Source organism: Neolamprologus brichardi, chromosome 11, assembly GCF_056152115.1.
Source record: "Neolamprologus brichardi isolate AB-2024 chromosome 11, ASM5615211v1, whole genome shotgun sequence".
Taxonomy (NCBI): domain Eukaryota; kingdom Metazoa; phylum Chordata; class Actinopteri; order Cichliformes; family Cichlidae; genus Neolamprologus; species Neolamprologus brichardi.
In genome coordinates, this window is record NC_142114.1 from 12,829,380 (window position 1) to 12,853,101 (window position 23,722).

General features: G+C 39.2%; 1 protein-coding gene across 3 annotated transcripts in view; it reads right to left on the reverse strand.

Moving 5' to 3' along the window:
* Positions 1-4,861: 4,861 nt before the first annotated feature.
* aplp1 (amyloid beta precursor like protein 1) overlaps positions 4,862-23,722 on the reverse strand; it is a 33,858-nt gene continuing 14,997 nt past the window's right edge. Inside the window, exons 2-17 of one of the 3 annotated variants that reach the window (XM_006801454.3) lie at positions 17,168-17,347; positions 15,988-16,117; positions 14,363-14,475; positions 13,700-13,893; positions 13,298-13,608; positions 11,847-11,974; positions 11,026-11,100; positions 10,779-10,937; positions 10,482-10,610; positions 9,779-9,878; positions 9,495-9,662; positions 9,378-9,398; positions 9,210-9,262; positions 9,031-9,093; positions 8,800-8,943; positions 4,862-7,780 (exon numbers count right to left, since the gene is read on the reverse strand). In XM_006801454.3, coding sequence (XP_006801517.1) covers positions 7,679-7,780; positions 8,800-8,943; positions 9,031-9,093; positions 9,210-9,262; positions 9,378-9,398; positions 9,495-9,662; positions 9,779-9,878; positions 10,482-10,610; positions 10,779-10,937; positions 11,026-11,100; positions 11,847-11,974; positions 13,298-13,608; positions 13,700-13,893; positions 14,363-14,475; positions 15,988-16,117; positions 17,168-17,347 — 2,070 coding nt within the window. In that variant the 3' untranslated portion in view covers positions 4,862-7,678. Of the gene's footprint in view, positions 7,781-8,799; positions 8,944-9,030; positions 9,094-9,203; positions 9,263-9,377; positions 9,399-9,494; positions 9,663-9,778; positions 9,879-10,481; positions 10,611-10,778; positions 10,938-11,025; positions 11,101-11,846; positions 11,975-13,297; positions 13,609-13,699; positions 13,894-14,362; positions 14,476-15,987; positions 16,118-17,167; positions 17,348-23,722 lie in introns of all 3 variants that reach the window. The other 2 variants (XM_006801452.3, XM_006801453.3) reach the window with 2 other exon arrangements.

Sequence of the window (23,722 nt, forward strand, 5' to 3'; positions counted from 1 at the left end):
ATTTAAATAGAAGCTCATTTTTACAACAGCACAGTTAATACAGAAGCCAAAATACAGAAACTATGTGGAAAGTTCATACTAAACTCGTGCTACATCCATAGAAATTAAGAGGGAAAGTAGCAACCAGTTGGTGCTAATCAAATGCAGCCAGTTAGCTGATCATCAGTGAGTTAGAGCATCTCTACAAAAACAAGACTTTTAGCAGTTATGGAGCATTCAGATGCACATTAACACAATGCCAAAGATCAGGAAAGAGCAGGTATATTCTAACACAAGCAACTGTTGTTGTCTGACAGTCTGGGAAGATTTATGAGACAGTTTCCAAACAATGCTTAAGTCCATTATTCTACAGTAAGAATGATTATTCATAAGTGGAAAACATTCAAGACATGATATGTGGATGCCCGGCAAATTCACTCAAAAATCAGAGCGTCTATTTCTCAGAAAAACTGCAAAAACCCAAGAGCTACATCTGAGACTCTACTTGCCTCAATTAGCATGTTGAATTTTAAAGTTATTAACAGGAACTGGTAAAAAATCTTCTTCTCTCTAAAAGAACATGGCAGCATAGCCTAAGCTCTGCAAACCGCCATCTGTGCTCCTCTGTATACCAATATATTCTAGAGACAAATGAGGTTGTATGTCCAACAGCTAAAACTTGGCTGAAATGGGGTCATGCAACAGGACAAAGATCCCAAGCACAGCAGCAAAACTAAAACAGGATGCCAGAAAAAGAAAAGAATCAAGGTGTTGCAATAGCCCAGTTAAAAACCCGGCCTCAACCCAACTGAAATGCTGCGGTGGGACCTTAAGGTAGTTGTGCACAAACAATTTCCCCCAAACCACAATAAATTGAAGCAAAGTTGTAAAAAAGAGTGGTCAGAATTTCTCCACTATGATGCAAGAGATAAAATCATAGAAAAAACAGTTACTTCAGGTTATACTATCTAAAGATGGTTCTGCATGCTAGTGAATCACAAAGTGTTCTCAGTTTTTGATTCACTGATTCTGATTTTTTTTTTAAATAAATGATGGCACAGTGCTTTATTTCATGAGTTCTTGTTTTTTAATTATGTCCTTGCATGTAAAACTATAGAACTTAGAGTGCACTTTCTTTTTCAAATCAAATTGTTAATGCTCTGTTTACTAGAAAACAGATTTAGCACATTTCTGCATATGTCAGTATGTTTTTACCACCTGTTTTTCAGTGAAATATTAGAAAAGGCATCGGTGGGAACTTGTAAGGCCTCACTGGCCTTTATGTACTAATACACACACCCAAGACAGGCAAGGGAAGTGCCCATTTGTTGAAAAACAGCTCCATAGCACCACTTGAGGTAAAAACCTCAGCAGGAAACTTTTTTTTCTGCATTTTCTTTACATTCAGGAAGTTGCTCTTGGAAATGCAGAAAAAAACAACAACACTTTGTTCGACCTACTGTTTAAAGTAAATCTAGCACGTTATATTACACAGTAAAAATGCCATTACTTTTATTTGACTATCAGCTTATTATAACTACATGCATTTCGTATTTATATCAACACCTTCAGATTAAATGCTGACTGGATTACTGACCTTGTCAATTACATTTATTTAGAAACACATGGATCAGATTTTTCCCATTTGCACTGTATTTTTAAAACCTGCCAAAGAATCCTAATTGTCTCATATGAGCTGTATACATCAAGCTGTTTTGATATTGATTTTTTAACTCAAGTCTCGTAGAGGAATCATAGTGCGATTGCTATCATTTGCTATTTCTGTTGTATTAATACATTGCAAATCGTACATTTACCCTTGTTGTGCATGGCTTTTAAGTTACTATAAAGAACACTGTTCCTGCCCTTATTGTTCTTGCAATGTCCAGTTGTCATGAGGGATATAAATTGACATGATTACTTCTTCTTATATATTACAATAAACACCACCTAATGTGTTGCATCGTATGCTATATTTTGGTTTGTGGTGAGTAGTTTGTTTTAAGCAGAGATAAGATCTTGCTCAAGAATTTTTTCTCTGCAAGGTTTCTGTTTGCATATTAAGACAAAAAAGAAATGAATAGCATATTAAAAAAAAACCCCACTTGACTCTGTTCAGAGTGGTAGAATTAAAAAGGCGACACATAAAAAGTGATCTTGTTTCTCCACATGCACGATCATGCATTACCTTAGAGAACTTTAAATTAACTTGGGGGGGGGGGGGTTGGTTTTTTTTCATCCATTTTGACTTTGGCAGCATGTTTTGGATATGTGAACATTTCCTATGTGGTGAATACAGTGTGCAAACTGCTTTCCCCAAAAATTTTCAAGAGTTCATCATTTACATAGAACTTAATTCCAAATATAAAGCACTTAAGATTAAGTAGTATTCGTCATAAATGCTTCTCACCTATATGATAAAGGGACATGCATAAAGTGTGAACCACAAGGTGGTTTCCTGTAATGGCTGTGATCACAGGTTTGACAGGTTGTTGCATTAAGAAGGGAAAAAACTAGAAACTGTCATTTTGTGTGGGTTTGTTTTTTTTCAGCTTACTTTTTTTTATTTAACAGGTTTTCTCGCAGTTATTAGTGCATTACTGCCATACGTTACAATTCCGCGATGTAATATACGATATCTGACCATTCGTGATAACTTTATCACGTATAGGTATCGTGCTGTGTGCATGCTTACAAGAAAGGCGGTGACATTTGGGGGCTATTCTTCATACCCTTGTTTGTGCAGTTATTGTCAAATGTTGCTCAAACCACTGGACAGTCTGATCTCATCGATTCCTCTCAGTGAAATTAGCAATATACCAATGCTTAAATGTCACCTTGCACTATATAGGATGAAAAAGCCAGAACTGATGCAAAGGGCTTCACCTACCAGTAATCTCAAGACTCTCAGGCCCCCCTAACACCCCACTCCTCAACACCTGCTGTCCCACCCGCCGTCAGTTGACAATCACCATCAGACACTTTACCCATCATCAGTGCTGACTCACCGAGGTGTCTAACCGTGTGGGGTACTTGCGCTCATCTGCACATTCCACATTAGTGCGTCCACCGCCCACGTGTCATATGATAAAAATGACATTTATCTTTTATTTGGTCAAATGCGCATTTCATGCAGTAACATCTTTGATCCACCTACGGAGGCTTTTAATCTCTGCATTTTAAGGAGTTTCATGTTGTTGTTTTGTTGAATGAATCAAAGCGTTACTGAACTAAACAAAAAGCACACTCAGAATGCAACTTGATTAAAGTCTGGTTTAATATGAGTTGTCGTACATTACCACAGTAGCGGTATGTGAGCAGTTGACTTCAGAGGAACCACTACCAAGATGAGTTATGTGTGTTGGAAGCATCAATGGCAAACTGTCACTGTACAGCCACACAGAGTTTTCACAGTAATCTGGGTAAGCAGGACTACCCGTCAGTGTTGTGGTTTGGAAGAAGTGAACCTGTGTAAAGACAGGGGCTGGGGCTTGACACTTCTTTGTAATTTGTGGGTGAAGGAAATGTGAGACCTGCCCACGCTGGTGACTCTCAGGTGAATAGCTACTTGAGAACTGTGTCAAGGCAACTTTAAAATTATTTTTTTTTTAAAAAGCTGGCATAAAAAAAAGAAAAACACACACAGCGCATTTACAGTATAGCATTACTCATTGCATGACATTCATTTCAAAGGAAAATACCAGTAAGCTACTAACGTACTAAATACCCATTAGAATGAATGGATAATTAGAACTGTATGCACTGTATATGTCTAGAACTGCAATGCAAGGTAAAAGTTTTCCACTCTGACACCCCATACAGAAGTCATCTAAAGCTGAGCTCAAGTGTATTTGTTGAAACAGTTTTGTTTTTAGAGGTTAAAGAAATGATGGTATCATCGTAGCTTTTCCTGACAAAGGAAGTAAACTGCAATTTTGGCTTCACAGAAGTGACAGTGTGGCTTTAGGAGTCACTGAAACTCCATACTGAAAGCTGAGAGAAAACCTTATCTTAACCTTGGTTAAGATTTTTATCATGCAGAAAGTCTTACTACCAAATATTACATCAATGCGTGGCACACAAGTGAGCAGGACTTTTTGCACCTTTAAGTTAAGAAAAACAGGCAATTCACTAATGAAACTAACATACTGTTAATTAGCAAAAGAAACAGTGTAAACCGATTTTACGTTAGGTTTCTCTTTCCCAAGAAAAATGAGCCTGTAGTAGAAAAAAAGAAAAGAAGATAATTTTCCAGTGTGAGTAAGCCAGATTTCCCCCCTTTGACTGTGGCTTTTACATCATAGGTTGTATTGCACAAGTTACAAGGTGATCAAAATTCAATATTCATTTTGCCTTCGTGAGGAGCATGACAGTGAATTTCCTTTCATGCGATTGTGGTAAAGAGGAGTGGTGTCTATGTCTAACTCACTACTGTTGTGCTTTTGTGCTGGACCAGCACAAGCACTGCATATAAAACTATATATATATATATATATATATATATATATATATATATATATATATATGTACTCTCTCTTTTAGTGTGAGTAACATCTTTTCAGATAAAAGATGATGAAGACCCAGATTACAAAGAAATGTTAATGTAGTTAACCAAAGAAATGCATCATCACTGATCTTAGCTCAGTGTGGTAGGCTATGCGATAAGTAATGTCTTTGGACAGCTCTCATGGTGTGATTTGTCATTAAAGTCATGCTTTACAATGCTTCCTGGTTCAAAACAAAATGAAAAATCCACCATTTTTTCTTACATTTTCACCGTTTTCAGAGCCATCAACCCTGTAGGCCATCTGTTTGACACCCCTGGTACATTGTATAGACAGAGAAACACGCATGTAAGTACATTTAAAAAGCAGAGACAATGTTTTATGGGTCACTCATTTTTATTAGACTGTTAATTAGCTTCACCAGTTTCAGTTTGTCAGATTGCTTGCAGTACAGTTACACAGGAAAACATTTTGCCAAATTTGATGATCTGTCTCATTATTTATGGATCATGTCTTTGGTTAAAACTCTTAATGAAAATGAAGACCAACATTACTATCAACACCCCTAAAATCCTGCAGTATAATTGAAACCAGACAGACGGGATCGGCGTCTAACATTTAGCAATCTGTACACAATTGGATCAATTTGGCTCATCTTGTGCTTAGTGCCACCCCTTGTCAATTAGGCAGAGGCAATGTGTCTGTCTGTAGTTCACATTTACTTGTCAGTGTTTCTTGTCCGAGCTTCTAAAATTACACGTGAAAAGCATGACCCTTGATCCAAATGATTATTACATACAAATAAAAAATACAGAATCATTACATCCAAAACACAGCATTGTAAAAGGCAATAATGCAGCAATTAAAATTTCAATAACATTGTTTATAGTTCATTGGGAAGTAAGGGGGACAGACCAACAAAGAAGTCTAGAATTCGACAGAGGACATAAGTACAAATGTGATTTGAGTAACTACAGTATACACCGTTCTAAGTCTGCTAAATGCTGGTAGGAAACCTTCAGTGGTTTGGGAAACACAGGCAAGCTTATTCTCATCTATGGTTTCAGTAGTATCATTACAAGATCAACTGACTTAAACTGCGAACGTACAATGTTTTCATTCACTAACGTAGCTGTACAAATTATACAGGAGCTATGACTTCTCTTTACCTGTCATAACACAACCGCAACCTGCAATGAACGCACCTAACAAGAAGGAACAGAAGACTGGATAGTCCAATAGTCAAAATCTCTCGCTTATTTCAAAACAAGCTTCACACAAAAACAAATCTAACGTTCGTTACAGTGAACAAAAGCCGCTTTTCTTTCTTGCTGTCTTTGTTTTTTGTTTTTACAGTAAATGTCACCCAGAAATAAACAAATAAACTATAACCTGATTTTGGTACTGATTATCTGTACTATGTCGCATATAGTTAAAGACTGATGAATCAAAAGCAACATCCCACAACGTGACCTTTTTAACCTAGACGATCTGACACGATGTTGCTAAATGAAATCAAATCGATACACTAAGCACTTAACAATTAATCAGAAAAAAAAAAAGGGGGGGGGGGGGGGGCAGTCCCTTTTTGTAGTACCTATATGGTGTACTATGTTGTTCATAAATATGACAAACTACCATGAATCATTTAGTGAAAAAGCTTCTTGATGATGATAGGAACTTTAGTACAGCGTCTATACTAGATTAGTAATGCTCAAATGTTGTAGTGTTCAAAGGTGTTAAACAGTACGACTATCACGCCAGAGTGTGGTCAGTTTTTTGGGAGTCACTGCACACGCTGACACTTCACATTACTATAGCTGTGCCCTCTTTCCACTCACTGCTCTGTGCGGTACGATACGTCTAACTGTTAAGCCGCTCCGCTCGAATTCAAACCTGCCCAAAGATGTGACAATGAACAGGCTGCTACACAAGGTGATGAGAAAGGGCATCAGGCATGTAGTCTGTTGGAGGTGCTGAAGTTAACTACTCCTACTAAGGTTTTCTAAGGGAATGATGCAGTACCGAAAAGAAGATGGAGCCTCAACATCTACCTTAAATACATTCAGAAAGTAGTTGCTGTGTCGTTGTCTTGTGCTGGTTTTTACAACAGTCCGTTTTCAATCAGCCATGTTAGGAAAGTGTTTCTCCTTCTCATAACAGCACAATGTACTATTTTTATGTATTATTCCATTACATCAATGCAAATTAATCATAGAAATGTCTACATCTAGCAGTATGTACTTCTTACGTTATTTACAGTGTCCATTTTGAACTGTGACATTTCCGACTTTTCAAAAGCAATGACAGGAACAACACAAATAAATACTGCAGCATCATACACCAAGTTGTCATGCTTTCATCAAAATAACGGACTTCTGATTATTCTGTTTTACAGTTCTTTAGATAGCAGAACAAATAAAACAAACTCATTCACTGACTAAATAAGCTAAATTAAATATTTGGTGTTTTTTTTTGTTGTTTTTTTAAAAAAAAAAATTTTTTCTTTTGTACCACCAGCACATAGCTCTGTATCGATTAGTGTGGCCTATTTCTGTGTTTCAAATCAAAGCCTAATGTCTCACACATTCAAAGTTAACACCTCTCAATTCTTGCCTAATGTAGTCGTACTTTGCACTGTGCGATGAAACAGTAGCTCATGGAGGTAAGTTTAGTTTGAGAATACGCTGGATATTTTTTTGTTTTTATCACTAACTCTTACTTAAATCGGGATTTATGCCATGTTTAAACTCAGCTGTCACTCACACTCATCTACACAGATACATCACATCTAACTGTGGTACAATCTGAACAGAGACACTACTACTGAAAATAAATACTATAAAGCATTATGCACCGTTCAAATTCAGCTTCTCACGAGGAGCAGTAGGTCAAGTCATGCCACTGGGAGGAGGTGAATGGTTTTAGGATTATGAAATGTTGTGACACTGCTAATGCAAAGAAACATCCTCAGACTCTAAGCCAAAGGAGTATTATAGGTGATGAATCGGATGATTGGTTGTTGTCGGGTCATTTACAATGGGTTTGGGATGTAACCCCGTACTTATTCAGTTACTTTACATTTGCGACATATCATAAATCCAACATAGGGAGTGTAGCTGGGACATCACTGTTGGGAAGATTCGAGGGACACAACGTGTGGTCAGGCATGACTTGCTGGCTGCCCCGATGCTTCAGTTCATCTGTTCAAAGAATTTGTAGGTGGGGTTTTCGTAGCCATGGTTTTGCATTTTGTTGAGCTGTCGTTCTTCTGGCGTGAGCATCGGGTCAACCTGCTGAGAGACACACAAGACCCTGAGTCATAACACACTAAAGACAAAGTCGGAAGCAATGATCGCACCATGACCTGAGATATAACTAAACTGTGGGCTAGATGGGACAGAATGACAGAATGAGAGGATGAGGTGGCCTTTATAATTTAATGTTTTTATGATGGATTCAACACAGTTTTTATACTTGGAAACTCACAAGAGCTACTTGGATAATACTGATGATACAGCACGGTCTTTAAGAAAAGTTGGTAAACCTGGGATGCTTTGAACAGCATGATTCTATGATAACATGATAGATGGCATCTTAGATTGCAGTTACAGTCAGCAAAAAAATACGTTTGGAAACTTTTCACATTGTTTGCAGCTTAAATTTGCAAATGAATCAGCAATGCTGAGGTTACATGCTTTAGAAACATTGAATACACAGGCAAGAAGGACAGGAAGACATTTAGTGACGCACTGTATGACAGGAAGGATACTGTTTGAGGTCTAGCCCAGATTCTGAACTTCTAAAAAACATTTCAAAACTTGATAATAATCATTATATGGATATTAAAGTAACAGTACTGTTATTGATTTTAGTGCGAGCTCAATAGAAAGACTTGTTGTACATGTAGCTGGAGCTAGCTGCCCATCACCAGTTAGAATCTCTAATTCTCAGTGTGCTTAATCTATGCAGTGTTGTTACATTGTGCAATGTGCTGAATATACATTTTATGTTAACAAGAACCTTTTAATATGAATAATAATAGCAACGGCTTGCATATTTTAGCACACAGGAAGTTAGCATACTTTACATTTTGGCAAGAATAATGCTTTCCTGAAATGTTTGGATTGACATCTATCCTTCCAGTGAGTTGCTATGATCTTCACAGTTAAATATCAGGATGTAAAATTTAAAAAGAGTCTTTAAAAAGAGTTTAAACACCTTTAATATGTATAAGTAAAGTGTTTTAAGGTCAAGTATGAATTGCATGTTCATAGGAACTTCACTTAAATGAATGGTCTAGCTGGGGTCGTACCTCAACAATGCCATGGCTGATAGTGCCGTATGGCTTCCTGCGCACGAGCAGCAGGCTTATAACCATCACCATGGCGATAGCCACAGCTACGACCAGCAGGCCCACCATGGCACCACGGTTGAATGTCTCCAAAGCATCAGGCTGCTGTGGAAAGACAGAAATATGTGCCATTAAACAAGGCAAGAAATACTTTTTTTGGCTTAAAGGAAATTATAATGCATATACTCTTACCAGTTCATCTCTAGCGATCTCATTAGGTCTGATCGCCTGCTTGAGCTCTGCAGAGGTGTTGATCTAAGAGCAGCAAGGGTAAGCAAAATTTTGGGTCACAGAAAACAGAACCTTTACACACACATAAGTCTATCAAAGATATGAAAAGCCTTTTAGACTGGCTACAATCTTACCTTTACCTCATATTCATAAGTAGGCCCTCTCTCAGATGTAGTGTAATCATATTCATCATCTGCAGACAAAAGTGCAGCAACATGTTTAGCTATGAGAAGTGTAACTCAAAACATACTACAATTCATACAAAAGGGGAAAATTCAGTATTAAAACAATAGGAAACCCTAGCTTACCGTCCTTGTTAGGCTGCAGCTCTATGGAGAAAATCAGGGGGAAGAAAGCATCATTAACGAGAGCAACCTGGATGTCAAATTTTGCTTAAGTGCATATGATTAACAGGGACTGTGTACCAATGCGAGGGGGATAGGGCCTGTTCTGGAAGGCTCTCTCCTCTTCTTCTTCATCATCCTTCTCCTCCTCGCTCTCAGCAGGCAGAAGCTCCTCAGTCGTGCGGGTCTCAGAGAAGGAGGTGGTCATCAGCTCACTGATGTCACCTCGCTCTGCTCTGACCAGCTCCTCTGTGAATGAGACGCAAAGTCATCAACACAGATTTTAAAAGCACTAAAACAACAACAACAAAACACAGAACAGAAGCCATAGATGCGAAAATCTTTGTCAGGGCAGTATAACTTACGAATGTCACTGTGCAGTTCCTCAGCCAGTGTAGGATCCTTGTAAAGCAGGGCAAGACTCTGGTTCATTCTCTCCTCAATCACATGAAGGTGTGTGTACACCTGCAGGAAATACAAATTGATTCTGCTCATGCTTCTGACCAAAAGAGCTTGAACTGTGAGTTACAAAGGGGCGATATTAGCTTAAAATGTATTACTTTAACTTTGTCATCTTATTACCTGATTATTGTCATAATATTACATTTGTAATCCAAATTATTACTGATATCGTCCCTGTTTTTGTGTATTTTAGCAGGTTACTGTATAGGCTCCAAAATATTAATATGCTACTGGTGTCTTTAGTGTATTTTCTCTTTATTAGGATATGTTTCTGATCCCCTAGCACCCTATAGCAAAAATATGAGTCTTAGCTTTAACCAAATACACCCACGCTTAACAGTGTGTAATAACATAATTATTACCTGTTCATTTTTAAATGTTATTACTAAATTAAAATGAAAAGTGTTGCCAGATTGTAAATCTTTTGGTGTCAGAAAAGACTGGCTTTGCTTTTAGTTAAATGAAAAGAGGATTTGTAACTGCCTCACATCGTTGAGTTCTCTGTTTTCTGTTTGTTTCAGGGTCAGCAGACAAGAGACTCACATGTGCAGAGCACAGGTGTGTGCTCACCTCATCCAAATACCTCACACGCTCTCACACACACACCTGGAATTTCATCTGCTCGGCCTTCTGGGGGTCAACCGCCACAATATGCTGGTAATGTCTCAATGTGTGTCTGCGGTCCTTCTGCTCTGCAGCCATGTAGCGCTTCAGCGCCTGCAGCACACGCTCTGGCTGGAAGACACAGTTCAGCAGCAGATAAGAGTGAGAAGTAAAATACCAGAAAATGAGACAAAGGCTCCTCTAATTTGCTGCCGGGTATAAACATAGACAGATTGACAAGATATCTGCAATTGCTTATCTCTGTCTTCTCTCCTCCTCTGTACTCCAGGGTAGTTTTACCTGAGGGGGATCAGACTGTACAGCTGTCAGATAGTTCTCCAGGGCCAGGCGCCGGTTGTTGTTGAGAATGGCCTCAACCCGGGCAAGATGAGTCTCCACAAGTCTCTGTCTCTCTCCAGCAACTTGCTCCTCCAGCGTCTGCAGCACAGACTGGAAATGCTGGTAGAGAAAAGACCATAATTATTCATTTTATCTGGGATACTGCAACTGTAAGTCAGTAAAGCGGGTTTGATAAATGCCTGCTTACCTCATTCAGGTCCTGTCTCTCTGACCTTGGCAGATTTTTTGACTGGTTGTCTGCCTCTGCCCATTCCTTCATGATCTGAGGGATTCAAACACACAGAATGTGTCCAGAGTGTGTGACGGAGACAGTCTTCTCATGAAACTTGGAGCACAAAAGACACCATCTTTTGTCACTTCAAAACTGATAGGACTTGTAGATACAGCTATCGTATTTGCTAACTAGGTTTTCTTTTTGGGGTTTAGGCATCAGTTCAACAACATGGTCTGACTGCATTTATAACAAAGAAAACGCTGCAGTGGTGCTATGCAATACCACAAAGAAAACCCAAATCAAAAAAACAATCTTGAAGTTGTATGACAGCTTTCTTGTGATCATGACCAAAGATGCCGGTCAAATATCCCCGCAGTTATTTTTTTCTTTAATCTATGTTTTGTGAAGAAATGTCAGAAAACAACTTGAAAATCTTGTTGTCATAGGATTATCAGAGTATCGTCATTATGTGCCCAACAGTCCAAAGATGTTCACTTTACTTTGTAGTATATACTAATGAAATGAAAGGGGGTTTCCACATCGCACGATAAAATCTTAAACCCAGCCCTAATCGACATTTTTTTGGGAGCTATTTAAGAAATGTCTTTCAGTATCAGCTCCCCTGAATGCAGGTGGAACATGGACAGGCCTACTGTACTGTCATTTTCAGAATTAGATTAGAGGACAAGAGCAACGGATGAGCAAATCTCATTCCAGATTAATGAATCACCTGCCAAAAGTGTGACCTGCCAGCCAAGATGCCATTAGCCTGCTCTTAGCCCTGTGAAATTTACCTCATTGATGCGCTTCATTCTGCGTTCCTCCAGGTCTGTTTTGGCACGAAGGAAGTTGGCATGCTCGGTGTCGTCTACTGGCTTCTCAAAATAAACATCGACACCATCTGTGGGCCTAGCTGTAGTCACTAGATGGGAAAGACAGGAAACAGGTTGTTATTGTCACGTAGGCTGCAAGAGCCAAAGCGAAATTATCTTGCAATTAAAAAGGACAGTACAGGTTACAGAGCAACGAAATCAAGAAAGAAGCAATGTTTAAAAAACTTGGAGTAAATATGTTTGAGTTCAAGCTATTTCATAATTTGTTTGTGATAACATTGTTTTTTTAAGCTCGGAGGCCCAGATTGAGTATTTGACCTCAGCTTGGTTGGACTGGAAGTTACACCACGTCTTTTAATGAAATTAATATATATTCAGTATATCTAACACAATGTTAGGATTAATACTTCTAGTGGTAACAGGTAATACTAAGCCACTGGATTTAACTTCATTTTTTTTCTCATGTTTTTTTATAGCTTCCTTTACTTGAAATGAGCAGAAAGTAAAAGAAAAAACTGTAAAAAAAAAAAGAAAAAAGGAAACAGTTTAATCCCTAACCACATAATTATGCTAGTTTGTTGTACCTGACAAGTTTTTTTCTTATTTAAAACCTATTTGTCAAATTTAATTAATTTGATTTAAATACAATAAAATAATAATTACAATTCATTTACATTTTTTTAATCATATATATTTTCTTTTTGTGCTGTAATTTATTTCTTTTACTTTTTTAAATCTTGTATAAAACCTGCCTTTGCAGTTTACATTTTAACGTTTCCTGCAGTTGTTTACTCCTAGAGACCACAGTTTGTAGTATTCATAGTCCAGTATAAGATAAACATACTGATGGGGTGAAGGTTAAAAATATTTTGAGTAAAAATAAACCACTGACAACACCATAACATCACCCAACACAAATATGACTAAAAATGATCAACCAGTTTTGGTTTTTCATTGTTTACTGTGTTTCCCACACATAATGAGTACTATCAATATTTACTGCTCTGAAATTTAGAGTGAAGTGGTCAATTGCTCCATTTATTGCACGCCCCATAGTGAACCCTGCTGAGGCCTTGCTGTGCTATGCACCAGACTGATGTGACACACACACACGCACGCACACACACACACACACACACACACACACACACACACACAGACATACACTCATTTCATGAACTGAGCTGAGCTACAGAAAAGTAGAGCATGAAACCGACATGTGTGCATGTCTGTGGTGTAGATTTCCTACATCCAAGCATGAGGCGCACTGGTGAGTCCGTATGTGTCTGGAAATGGCAGAGAACCTAGTTGACATTTTTGGTAACAACAGTTACTAAACCATGAGCGGGGCATGATTTTTTTTCTCTCTCTCAGCAATAGAAAGATGAACAGAAACAGTGAGGCACACTTACAGCTGTCTCCCTTCATCAGAGGAGAAGAGGTGGTGGGTTTTTGGCTTTTCTCATAGTAGAAGGTGTCCAAGTAGTCCGATGTTTGGTAGGGACCCGAGTCGATAGGGTATTCATACTCTGTATCCTTCGTGGCCATTTCCTCTTCTTCCTCCTCTCCTTCTGCCTCATCCTCATCAACTTCTTCCTCCTCCTCTTCCTCCTGCTCCTCGTCCTCGTCTTCGTCTTCTACCACTTCATTATCTTCAAATTCCAAATCATCATCAAGATCTATTTCAGGAAAGGGGCTCGGAGTGGGTGCTGTCACTTTGGTTCTGTGTGGAAAAATGGGTGACTATAAATATTTCACACAAACCACAGCCTCATCCTACAACATGTCTGCGTGGTCAAGCTGAATCATCTTACACAGAGCTGAGTTTTCCACTCGTCTGGAATGCAAGTGTCTTAGGACCAGTAGGGACGTCTCTTTCTTCTGCCTCTCCTTTATCACCAGAACTTCCACGCCCCGGGCAGCACACGTATTCAACACCCCGGTAATGGTCCCCACATGGCAACAGCAACCCGTAGCTGTGGAGCTCCAGATTGTCTGAAGTGCACTCCTAACACAGAGTCAAATTTCGAGTGTATTCAGAAGCAAATACATAGTGTCACAGTGTTTCAACATAGTGTCAAAAATGCGTCGTTCATGATAGAAATTGCATTAAAAGTAGACAATTCTAGAAAAATAAAAACAAAACGATTCATTTCGATTCTGAAAGCAAAACTTTAACATGAGATGTTATGAAGGAGTGTGGCACATCTCTCTGCCAGAAAATCATCTCTAGTGGGAGTTCTGACGAAGTTTGACATCAAAAACAATACACCACAAAGACCACTAAAGGCCAGCTAGCTCTGACTGTTATTACAGTCAGAGCTAGCTGGCTGTATTAGTGTTTTTAATTGTGCGCTGGCTGAATGATTACAGAATGTGTCAGTCACATAAAGATTTCTCATCTTCTTTAAAATGATTGACCTCTCATGTCTTCATTGTGCAATTTTTAAATTGGTCTACAGTAGTCTGTTCCACACCTCCTTAGCAATGTTGTGCCAGTACACGAAACTCTCGCAGACATCCATCTGCTCCTTGTGGAGAAAACGGCATCGGTCGGGCACGAGCAAGGCTTCGCTTACGTACTCGCCCTCTGCAGCAGGAGAGAAAAAAAGGTATGTCAAGCAGTAGGACTATGATAACAGTTGAGATTCTTATTTGAATAGATTTATCAATACATATCAAACACGGACAGGCTATAGCAGACACTAAATGCAAGAGTGTACACAAAGTTTAGGGACTCCACCTAATAAAAGGTTTTTTTTAAAAAAAACCCAAAACATAATGTACGTAAGTATGAGCAGTTACTCATACTTATGTACGCCATCACTGTTGATGAGAGCATGGTTTTGGTGTACGAGCAAGAGACGAAACAACAGTTTTCAGTTGAAAAGTCTCTAAGTTTCTAAGCCCAAAGGTGGTGCATTATGTCAGAAGCTCAAAAGCCCAATCAGGACCATCGTCTCACACCATTTTTTTTCATGGTGGGGTGTACAAATCTACAGAACAAGGAGTTGCGTGTAGTGGTCCATAGGTGCAAGAGTAGATGACCACAAGGCTATGATCAGCTATATTTAAATCAGGTATTTTCTTTTCTTTTGTATCAAGTCCAATGAACCTTATCATGATGCCTTTTGTGCGTGAACACCAGATGTGCGTTGCATAGATTACACAGATCAGAGGAAGGACAGTGAATTGGAAGTCTTAAATGAAGACCGGTGCACCAGTAACAACCGAAAGACCATAAATGTATAATGAGCGAGCACTTTAGACAGATAAAATGCAGTTACAGTAGCAAATCAAGGACACAGAAAAAAATGTACTTTGCTTAAAATGAATGTAAAATATTTATTTCAGAGATCATAAATGCAGAACATTAACTGCCTTTCTTAATAAACCGAGCAGAAATGAACAGTTTACACAGTCTACACCCCTGTTTCCTTTTAATCTCTTACTGTTATCATTACTCTTCATTTAGGCTCATGCATGAGGAAAAACCCATATGAAAGGCACTGCCGTAGATATCAAACAAGCTATAGCAGGTTTCACAGTAAGATGCATGAACATGTAAGTTTTTAATTAATCCAGACTGACTTACTTGTTCATTACCCTTTCATTTAGTCACTCATCCATTGTTAGCCTATTTGGCCACCTAGTGGCCAATAGCATGCTTGACCTGTTTGTCTGCAAGTCTTTTCTGTCTCACAGTCCAGTTTTTAAGTGCTGCCTAACTACACTTCTAATAGTAATGCATTTACAAATGTGAAGTGATGGGAGACATGAAAATGCTGGTATTTGAACTATAAATTAAACATGCTGTGTTTATCTTGTTGTCTTGTGTATTAGTTACATATGTGTGAACACATTCACTTATTTTTTTACCCAGAATAAAACAAAACAAAACTAATCAGGATCACAGCCTTCACAGTTTCATTTAGACAATTAGCTTTTAAATTGCACATTAAAAGCTAATTAGAAAAAAAACAACACAACCAAACATGAAGCACAATCATCATAGGAATATGTGAAATATACTCTATTGTTTAAAAAATATATAAATTGGTTATTTTTGTTATTGTGTTAGAGTGATTTGTGTTGTTCTTACCCAGGCAGCGGTAGGGCAGGACTATGAACAGGTGGGTCTGGCAGTGCCCCCAACCTTTCTTACACCAGGCAGGGATGGTGACTGGTCTTTTGGACTCCTCTATATGGGAGATTGAGAGCCCTGGGTACATCTGAGTGTATAGGTACATGCAGAGATAACGGAGACACAGAAACAAATAGGTAGATGGACAAAACAGAGGGAATTAAGACAAAAGGAAGAGCAGATAGGGGTAAAATTGGTAAATTTGGGGCAGAGCAGAAGCAGCAGGATCAGGGAAGAAGAGGAGGGAGAGCAGTATCAGTGGGGAGAAGACTAACAATAACAAGGGAGAGCCATGCAATATATATATATATATATATGTATATGTATATATATATTTTAACTTCATGGAGCCATGTAGGGGCATTAGTCTAAAGCCACATTAGATATAATAATTTCAATGGCCATTCTTGTCTTTCACTATTTCTAATTTGACACTGGACTATTTCCATTTTCAATTTAGGCCAATCATTTGAAGCACAAGCACATAATGAGATTTAATAAGTGAAAGAAATATAGCTGTAGCCTGCAGTCTGAATACACACTAAAGTGCTTTCCTCACAAATATCAAGGAAAACGAGGGCTTTGTGTAAAAGCCATTTCAAATGCATAATATGTCAGCTAATCGGATTACTGTCCATTCAAGCTCATGGCTGCTGCTGTCTGTAGCTGCTGCGTCTGCTTTGGCCTCCAGATGGTGCCTGGCTGCCTTTTCTATCATAATGTCAGCCTAAGGAGTGTGTGGAGAGCATGTGTACCACTAATAACTTTACAGCAGATGCTAAAGAGTATGCATACAGTAGCAGGTAACAAGAGGACAGAAAGGTAGATGGTAGGCCAGGTGAAATATTGTAATATTCCAACAGACCGCCATCACTCCACTATATATTTGTGAATATATAGGTTTGATAGGACATGTGTTAGACAAATCAAATTAGAGAAAAAGGATGTGAAATTTTACTTGACTCCTTTTGTTTTATACAGTTTGTTTTTTATTTATTTATTCATTTTTGCTGAGATCATGAAATAGTATTCCTAAACTAGCAATTTCATAATGCTGCTGTTCTAGTCTGGTCTTCATCAGAGCTGTTTAGTTTCCATTCGCTGAATTTCAATCCCCCTGCAAAGTTTTGCTTCCTACCTCCTGACAGTAGGACTGGATTTGGCTGGGCTCTTTGAAGCAGCTCTGGCGGCCCTGAGGATCCGGTTCCCACTGGCCGGTCTGTGTGTTCATGTGCAGGAGCTGACGGCCACAGAACATGGCAATCTGCGGCTCGGCCACCTGGGGGACTGGCCCGTTCACCTCAGCCATGGCCAAAGCCTAGAAAGCAAAAGGGGAGGGGCGCGGGCAAGACAGATGAGGAGGAGTTAACATAAACACAGAAGCTGAGAATATTCTGTCATAATTCCTAAATGCACTCTAGCACTCTCCGACATTATAGACCAAGAGTGTAAGCCTGAGTGCAAGACAGAGTGAGCGAGAGATCGAAAGAGAAAGGGGAAAATGTGGAGGAAGAGAGAAGAGACTAATGTAGAAGTCTGCACACCGCTCGCTTTACGAGAAAACCTAAAATTCAGAAAAGATAGAACCATAGAACCGTCACTCTTGAAATGCCCCAAAATAAATGAAGGAACAAATTAAATGCCCAACTGTGAACTGGTGGGCCTGTGCTCCCTGTCTGCTGACAGCACTGACATCTGAGGAAACAACGAACGGCTGGTAGAAGAAGGTGGGGGGTCTGTTGCAAAAAAAAAGAAAAAAAAAAAACATACAAGAGCACGTAAAAGACTGCTTCCCCTCTCTCTTCTCCTTCCCCTCATCCGTGGCCTTCTAGGATGTTGCTATTGATTGTGGGATATGTTGCCTCTGCCTGTGGGGAGGGCCCATGGGACCCCAGTAGAGGAACAAACAGCAGCTAGGGCTGGGAGTCAGGTGTTAATACAAGCTCATTGACCGATGCACCACTTCACTACATTAACACACAGGACAGACACAGAGAGAGTCCAGGGAGGAATAAAGAAGAGGAGGGTTTAGGGAGAGAGGAAAAGGGTCTACAAAATGAACAAACACAGACTTCTTTTTAAGAAAACACAAGTGAAGGGAGCCCTAAAGTAAAAGTGAAGAAATACAGTGTATGCTTCATGTTCAGCTGGATCCCTGAGTCGTGTCTGCTGGAGAAAACGACACATTTAGAGAACATATTCAAAGACTCCTGCAGGCCATGTAAAGTAAAAGGATGCAGGTTTCTTAGTAACAATTGAACATTCACAGAGACAACATGCAATGTTATTTATTGTCTAACCACGAAACTCCACAAAAAAGGGATCCCACACCCCAGAGTCTGTATACAGCTCACATGCTTTCATCTGTGCTGACAGAGAGAGAGACAGGCCCACTGACGACAGACAAGATGAGCGACGCTGAGCCAATTAGAAGGAAGTTGCTCAAAGGGAAGAAATAGAGGAGAAAAAATATGGGAGAGTGACGCCTGATCAAAGGAAAGCCCTGCTTTGGCCAAATGGAGCTAAAGTGTTTGAAGTCCTAATTAAAATTCATACTGGGTAAAATAAATATATAAACCTCTCTGAGTAAATGTACAATAAATATAATAAGCCCTGAGCAGTCTGTGCATTATAATTATGCTGGGCAGGGTTTGTGTTTCTGCATGTCTTAGCAGATTTCTAACAAATTACGCATCTACTTTTCATTACCGCTCCCCATTTCCCAGAGCAGTTTTTTTTAAGATTTGTGAATGACTTTATAGACCTCTTTAGAAATTGATTTATGTTTATTCATTTACATTATATGAATATCTCGTAGAGAGATATGCCTGAGATGACACAATGAGCACAAGTATCTCTTTCTAAAATCTAAACTACTTCCAGGGTCATAGGCTGTTAACATAATGCTCATAAGTGGTAGTTGTGATTTAAAGTCTGTAATTTTCTATAGTAATTTCATAAAGGTATTCTCCCTGATTAGCTTTTTTTTCAATGCTGCAAAACTGCCTCTCTGAAAGAATGACGTTCTAGCGTTTTTAGCTGTCAGCACTTGCTGACATATTCATTGGGATAATTTACCCATCAAACAAGTTTCGTGTACTTGCAAGTCACAACCAGTTAATAACGGTAGCGAAGATAAACAAATGGAAACAATGGCTGCTTAAAAGGCAGGGGTTCCAAATTTCGAAATGTCTTGATTTACACAACCTCATTTCCCAAAAGCGATGTGATGCTGTGGAAAACTGTCATTTAACGACTGTCCTAAACTGCACTGGAAACGGAGATGATTTTCTGGTGAAAGTCACTGCGTAACACAAAGGATCGTGTCAAAACAAAAAACTCCATAGCCCAATTTTTGTGCTGATATTAATGCAAGAGGTGGTTTGTATTGTAACTCTGCAGTTATTGAGCCAGCAGAGTATTGATGAGTTTGATGACCATATAGTGTATGTTGCTTGATGGCAACACAACAACACTAAACTCGTCGGCCTGCCGGAAGTCCAGAGCTGCTATCAACCAAAAACTATGAAACAAATAATAAACTAAAGAAGGCCTTGAATTGTTTAGCATATTAAATTCAATGTCACACAAGAGAAAAGAGAAAACTCCTCTTTTCTCTTGTGTGAAAACTCCTCTTAAAAGAAGAGATGATTCAATGCAGGAGCTTTTTGGAATTTAAAATATGTGCAAAATTTAAAAAGAAAGGCAACACGATTCCACACAGTTTAAACACATGAGAACTGGTACTATCTGCATCCAAATATGGGTTTAAACCATCAACTAACAGCAACAGGGCTCTGTGTTTACATCTGATGGTCAGCTAGGACTAAGCATGAAAGTCATGAGTGGTTTGTCTCTGGGTGATTTACTCCCACATGTCAAAGACTTTCTTGTTAGGGTAACTGATTATTCTAAATTTGCTGTAATTGTGGATGGGAATGGTCTGTCCCACCAATGTATGAGACCTGCGATGGACTGACAGCCTCTCTGGAGTCTATCAAAGTTCTCCCCTGATAGCAGCTTGGATAGGCTCCAACCCCCTGCAATTCTAACTGGATATGTGAACAGAATTATATTCAGTAGTATAACATGTTTAGGTTAAAAAAAAATATTAAATATTATACCTGCTTAAAAACCAACTGTTGCTTGTTACTGACAGAGCTGAATTGGATCATTTAATTGGTTAAGTGTACTGTAAGATAAGCAGAGGGGAAGACTGCTGAAGTTGCTGAAACTATCTGTCTAGAGGAGCTGCTGAGCTAATGTCTAAATAGATATATCTCTTTGAGTCAGGGAAGGTCAGTGCCACAACGAAAAAGAAAGAAAGAAAAAAAAAACTTCCGGATATTTGAGAAGATAACCTGGCAGCTCCCTCTGGTCCAGCTCTCTCATTCTGTCTGCTCTCCACTACTGCACTTGCAGAAAATCAATGCTCAGCGACTGCAACTGTATCGCCACGTTCCCCCAATCAATAGCAGTCCATCAGAAGCCTGAGGCCCTGACCTCGAGCCTCACAAGTCTACACTTCCAATCTCTAGTCAGATGCAGGACTAGATTAGGCATTCCCTTATAACCAATACAACTGCACGATCTACAGTGTGTACACTTCTGGTCTGCTGCTCCACAAAGAAGCAGAAGCCTTAATTGTTGAACGCGACAAGTAGAAGCATTCTTCTTCTCCGCATTCTTTTCACCACTATAATCATCAACAACATCACATAAACATCAATCAGCGGCTGAAATCACATAAGCTACGAGACCCATTTTACCCTACTGCGTGAATACCACGTAATGTCTTTGTTTCACTGTTTTTGTGCCATTGTATTATTACAGCAATAACAGGAACTGTCATCAACATGCATCACATCTATTTATTCTTACCAAAATGGTAAAAATGCTTTTAAGAACCATTAGTTGGGGGGCATAAATATATTTTATGGTATTCCACTTTTTTTTAAAGAAATGGAAATGGAAAATCACTTAATTCAATACTTAACAATCTCAGAAATACATTTGCCGAGGCTGTCTATGAATCTGATCGTGGCAGCTCTTATGTGTCATACCCCAGTTCAACACAGTCTTTAACTGCAGTGAATATTGCTGCTGAGTGTCCATATTTGGAAAACATGGGACGTTCATTTGCTTTATTTATGTGCTCATAATGCAACTTTATTACTATGGCAGAAACGAATCCTAACATTTATACTTGAGCGCACATGTTGTTCACTTCAGTAAATAGCATTCTGACTCGAGACTAGAATAGGCAGTTCATAGAGAAACTGACTGCTGAAAGCTGATGTGGCTTGCTTGAACCTGTTGAAGCTTGCAGCAGCCTGTAGTTTCACCTGCCGAGTGTCAGGCGTCGCAGTGTGGATGTGAGGAAGAGAGGACCCAAATGCAACACTCACGGGTTGGTTAAGGCTGGTGTTTATTGTGATGAACGGATGAACACAACATGAGAAGTATAGCTGATTGACCGGAAAGACTGGTTGAATTACTGAACTGGAACACACATGCGGGATCGACAATGACAACACAATGAACTGGAGGAAACTAAGGGTTTAAATACACAGGCTAATGAACGGTCAGTACACAGCTGAACATAATCTGACTAATAAGACATAGGAGGTAGAACTAGACATGAAAGCTGGCATGGTAAAACAGGAAACATAGACATGTAGAAAATAAACAGAACAAGAAGAAATTGAAAACACTGGGTCAAAGGCCCAGGAACCATGACACCAAGCATGTGAGATATGGAAGTAAGTTTATATTTGAGCGTGAGAACAGCTGCAGTGGCTGGCCATTTGATAGTGAAAGGTTTTGAATTTGTTTGGAACTTCATTGTGGGCCAAATTCAGTAAGCTGTAAAGTTTTAAAGGAAATTATTTTTATGCCATCAACATCCATCCATCAACCACATATTTATACTTGGCCTAATTATGCTTAATATTTAAGAACAGAACTATGTTTCTAGTGTTTAATATGTAGTATTCTTACTATAGGGTCACCTGGTGGAAAAATTGAGTGAAATTCAGCAGCACTTGAAGCACTTTGAATTGATTTGACCTCACCAAAAAATGAAATTGGTAACTTAAGCAAGTGCAAAATCTGCCTTGTGAATTTCAGTTGCACAACACTTTCTTGACAGGTTGCGGAAAAAGATGCATACTAACATTCATCCATTTTGTTAGCCACGTAAACCAATCCAGGGTCATGGGCATACCAGCGCACACGCAACAGAGCTTCTGCTGAGAGCACCGTTCTCTAGATTAAAGAGGCTTTGATGATCATGTGACTCTTCTTCTGCTGACATGTTCGGGATAAAAGTTAAACATGTCCAGAACTCACGCATACCCATTATCAAAGTTGTGAGTAGAGTTCACCACTAAGCACTGCTGTGTTACTGTAGAGGCTTACAGAGCTGGTAGACTTCAGCCATGTCTTAATATTAAAAGGCATTATTTTTAAATATTCAAATTAGCTTTAAAGAGTTTTTAACTGTAATTTAAATGAAGTAGGTAAGTAATGTTTTCAAATATTCAAACACTAAGTGTTTTCATCAAAATGCTGTACTCACTGGCTATATCACTTAAATAGACAATGTGAAGGATCGGGCTTTCATTTAGTTAAAAATAACTTTCGCTACAATTAATTAATCACACTCTTGTGCTTTGATTAAGCATTTCCATCAATGTTTTATGCCTACAAATTATGGCTATAATTCCCAACATGTAGTACAAGATTTTTTAGTGCGTTCCTGGTATGTTATTCCCCTTTTAAAGCCAATTAGACTTCAGAGTGCTACCCCTGTTGTATTGTGACCATGAACACTCTGAACGCAGTGATCCAGCTGGCTTCCCAATAATGCATCACAATCTGTCAACAGTGACACTTCTCCAGTAACAGACAGGTTGCAGAGCCGCCCGCCATGTCTCGGGGAGAAAATGCCGTGGTGTACTGAAGCATCTCCGTACAGTACAGTCTGAAAGCATGCGGGGGAGAGTGAGGGGTTCACAAGTTGTCGAGGAAGTGCTGTTCAAACATCCTGAGCTCCACATATCATGTCCTTGTGCTGATGAGGCTGAACAGGCCGACAGCCCAGAAACCTGACAGCTCCCCACTGCAGGGGATGCTGCATCATTAATAACAACCTGGTGATATAAAGCCAGGAAACGTCGATTGGCTTTCTGCCTTTTCCCCGTATTCTTTGCCTATGTTAGCTCTCTTGGTATTTTATTATTATTCCTCTGCTCTCCTCCTCCATATGCACTGCATACTGACTGTGCCACTTTGTAATCACGGGTGTACCTCCACAGCAAAAAAAAGCATCACAAGAAAAACTAAAAGCTCCCAGAGAGACGAGTGCACAGTCCACTTGGACCAGACGCAGTGGAAATTTTTGCTCGGATATAATAATGTGTGATTACACTTTAGCAGATGCCTTTCCAGTAGAGGAAATTATGTTATGAGCACAAAATAACAGATATGATCTGGTGTATGCTGAACATAAACATAAACTGAGTTGTCTGTCGGGGCGAGTTTGGGCAGTATATTTACATGTTCCACCAGCATCTCCCATCCTTCTCTAATTAAATTTTCAGCACCTGTTCCACCCTTATGTTGCAGGATGACTTCATCCTCTGTAATGATGCAATTCCCTGGCCTTTGCAGGCAAGCCAGAGCAGAAGAG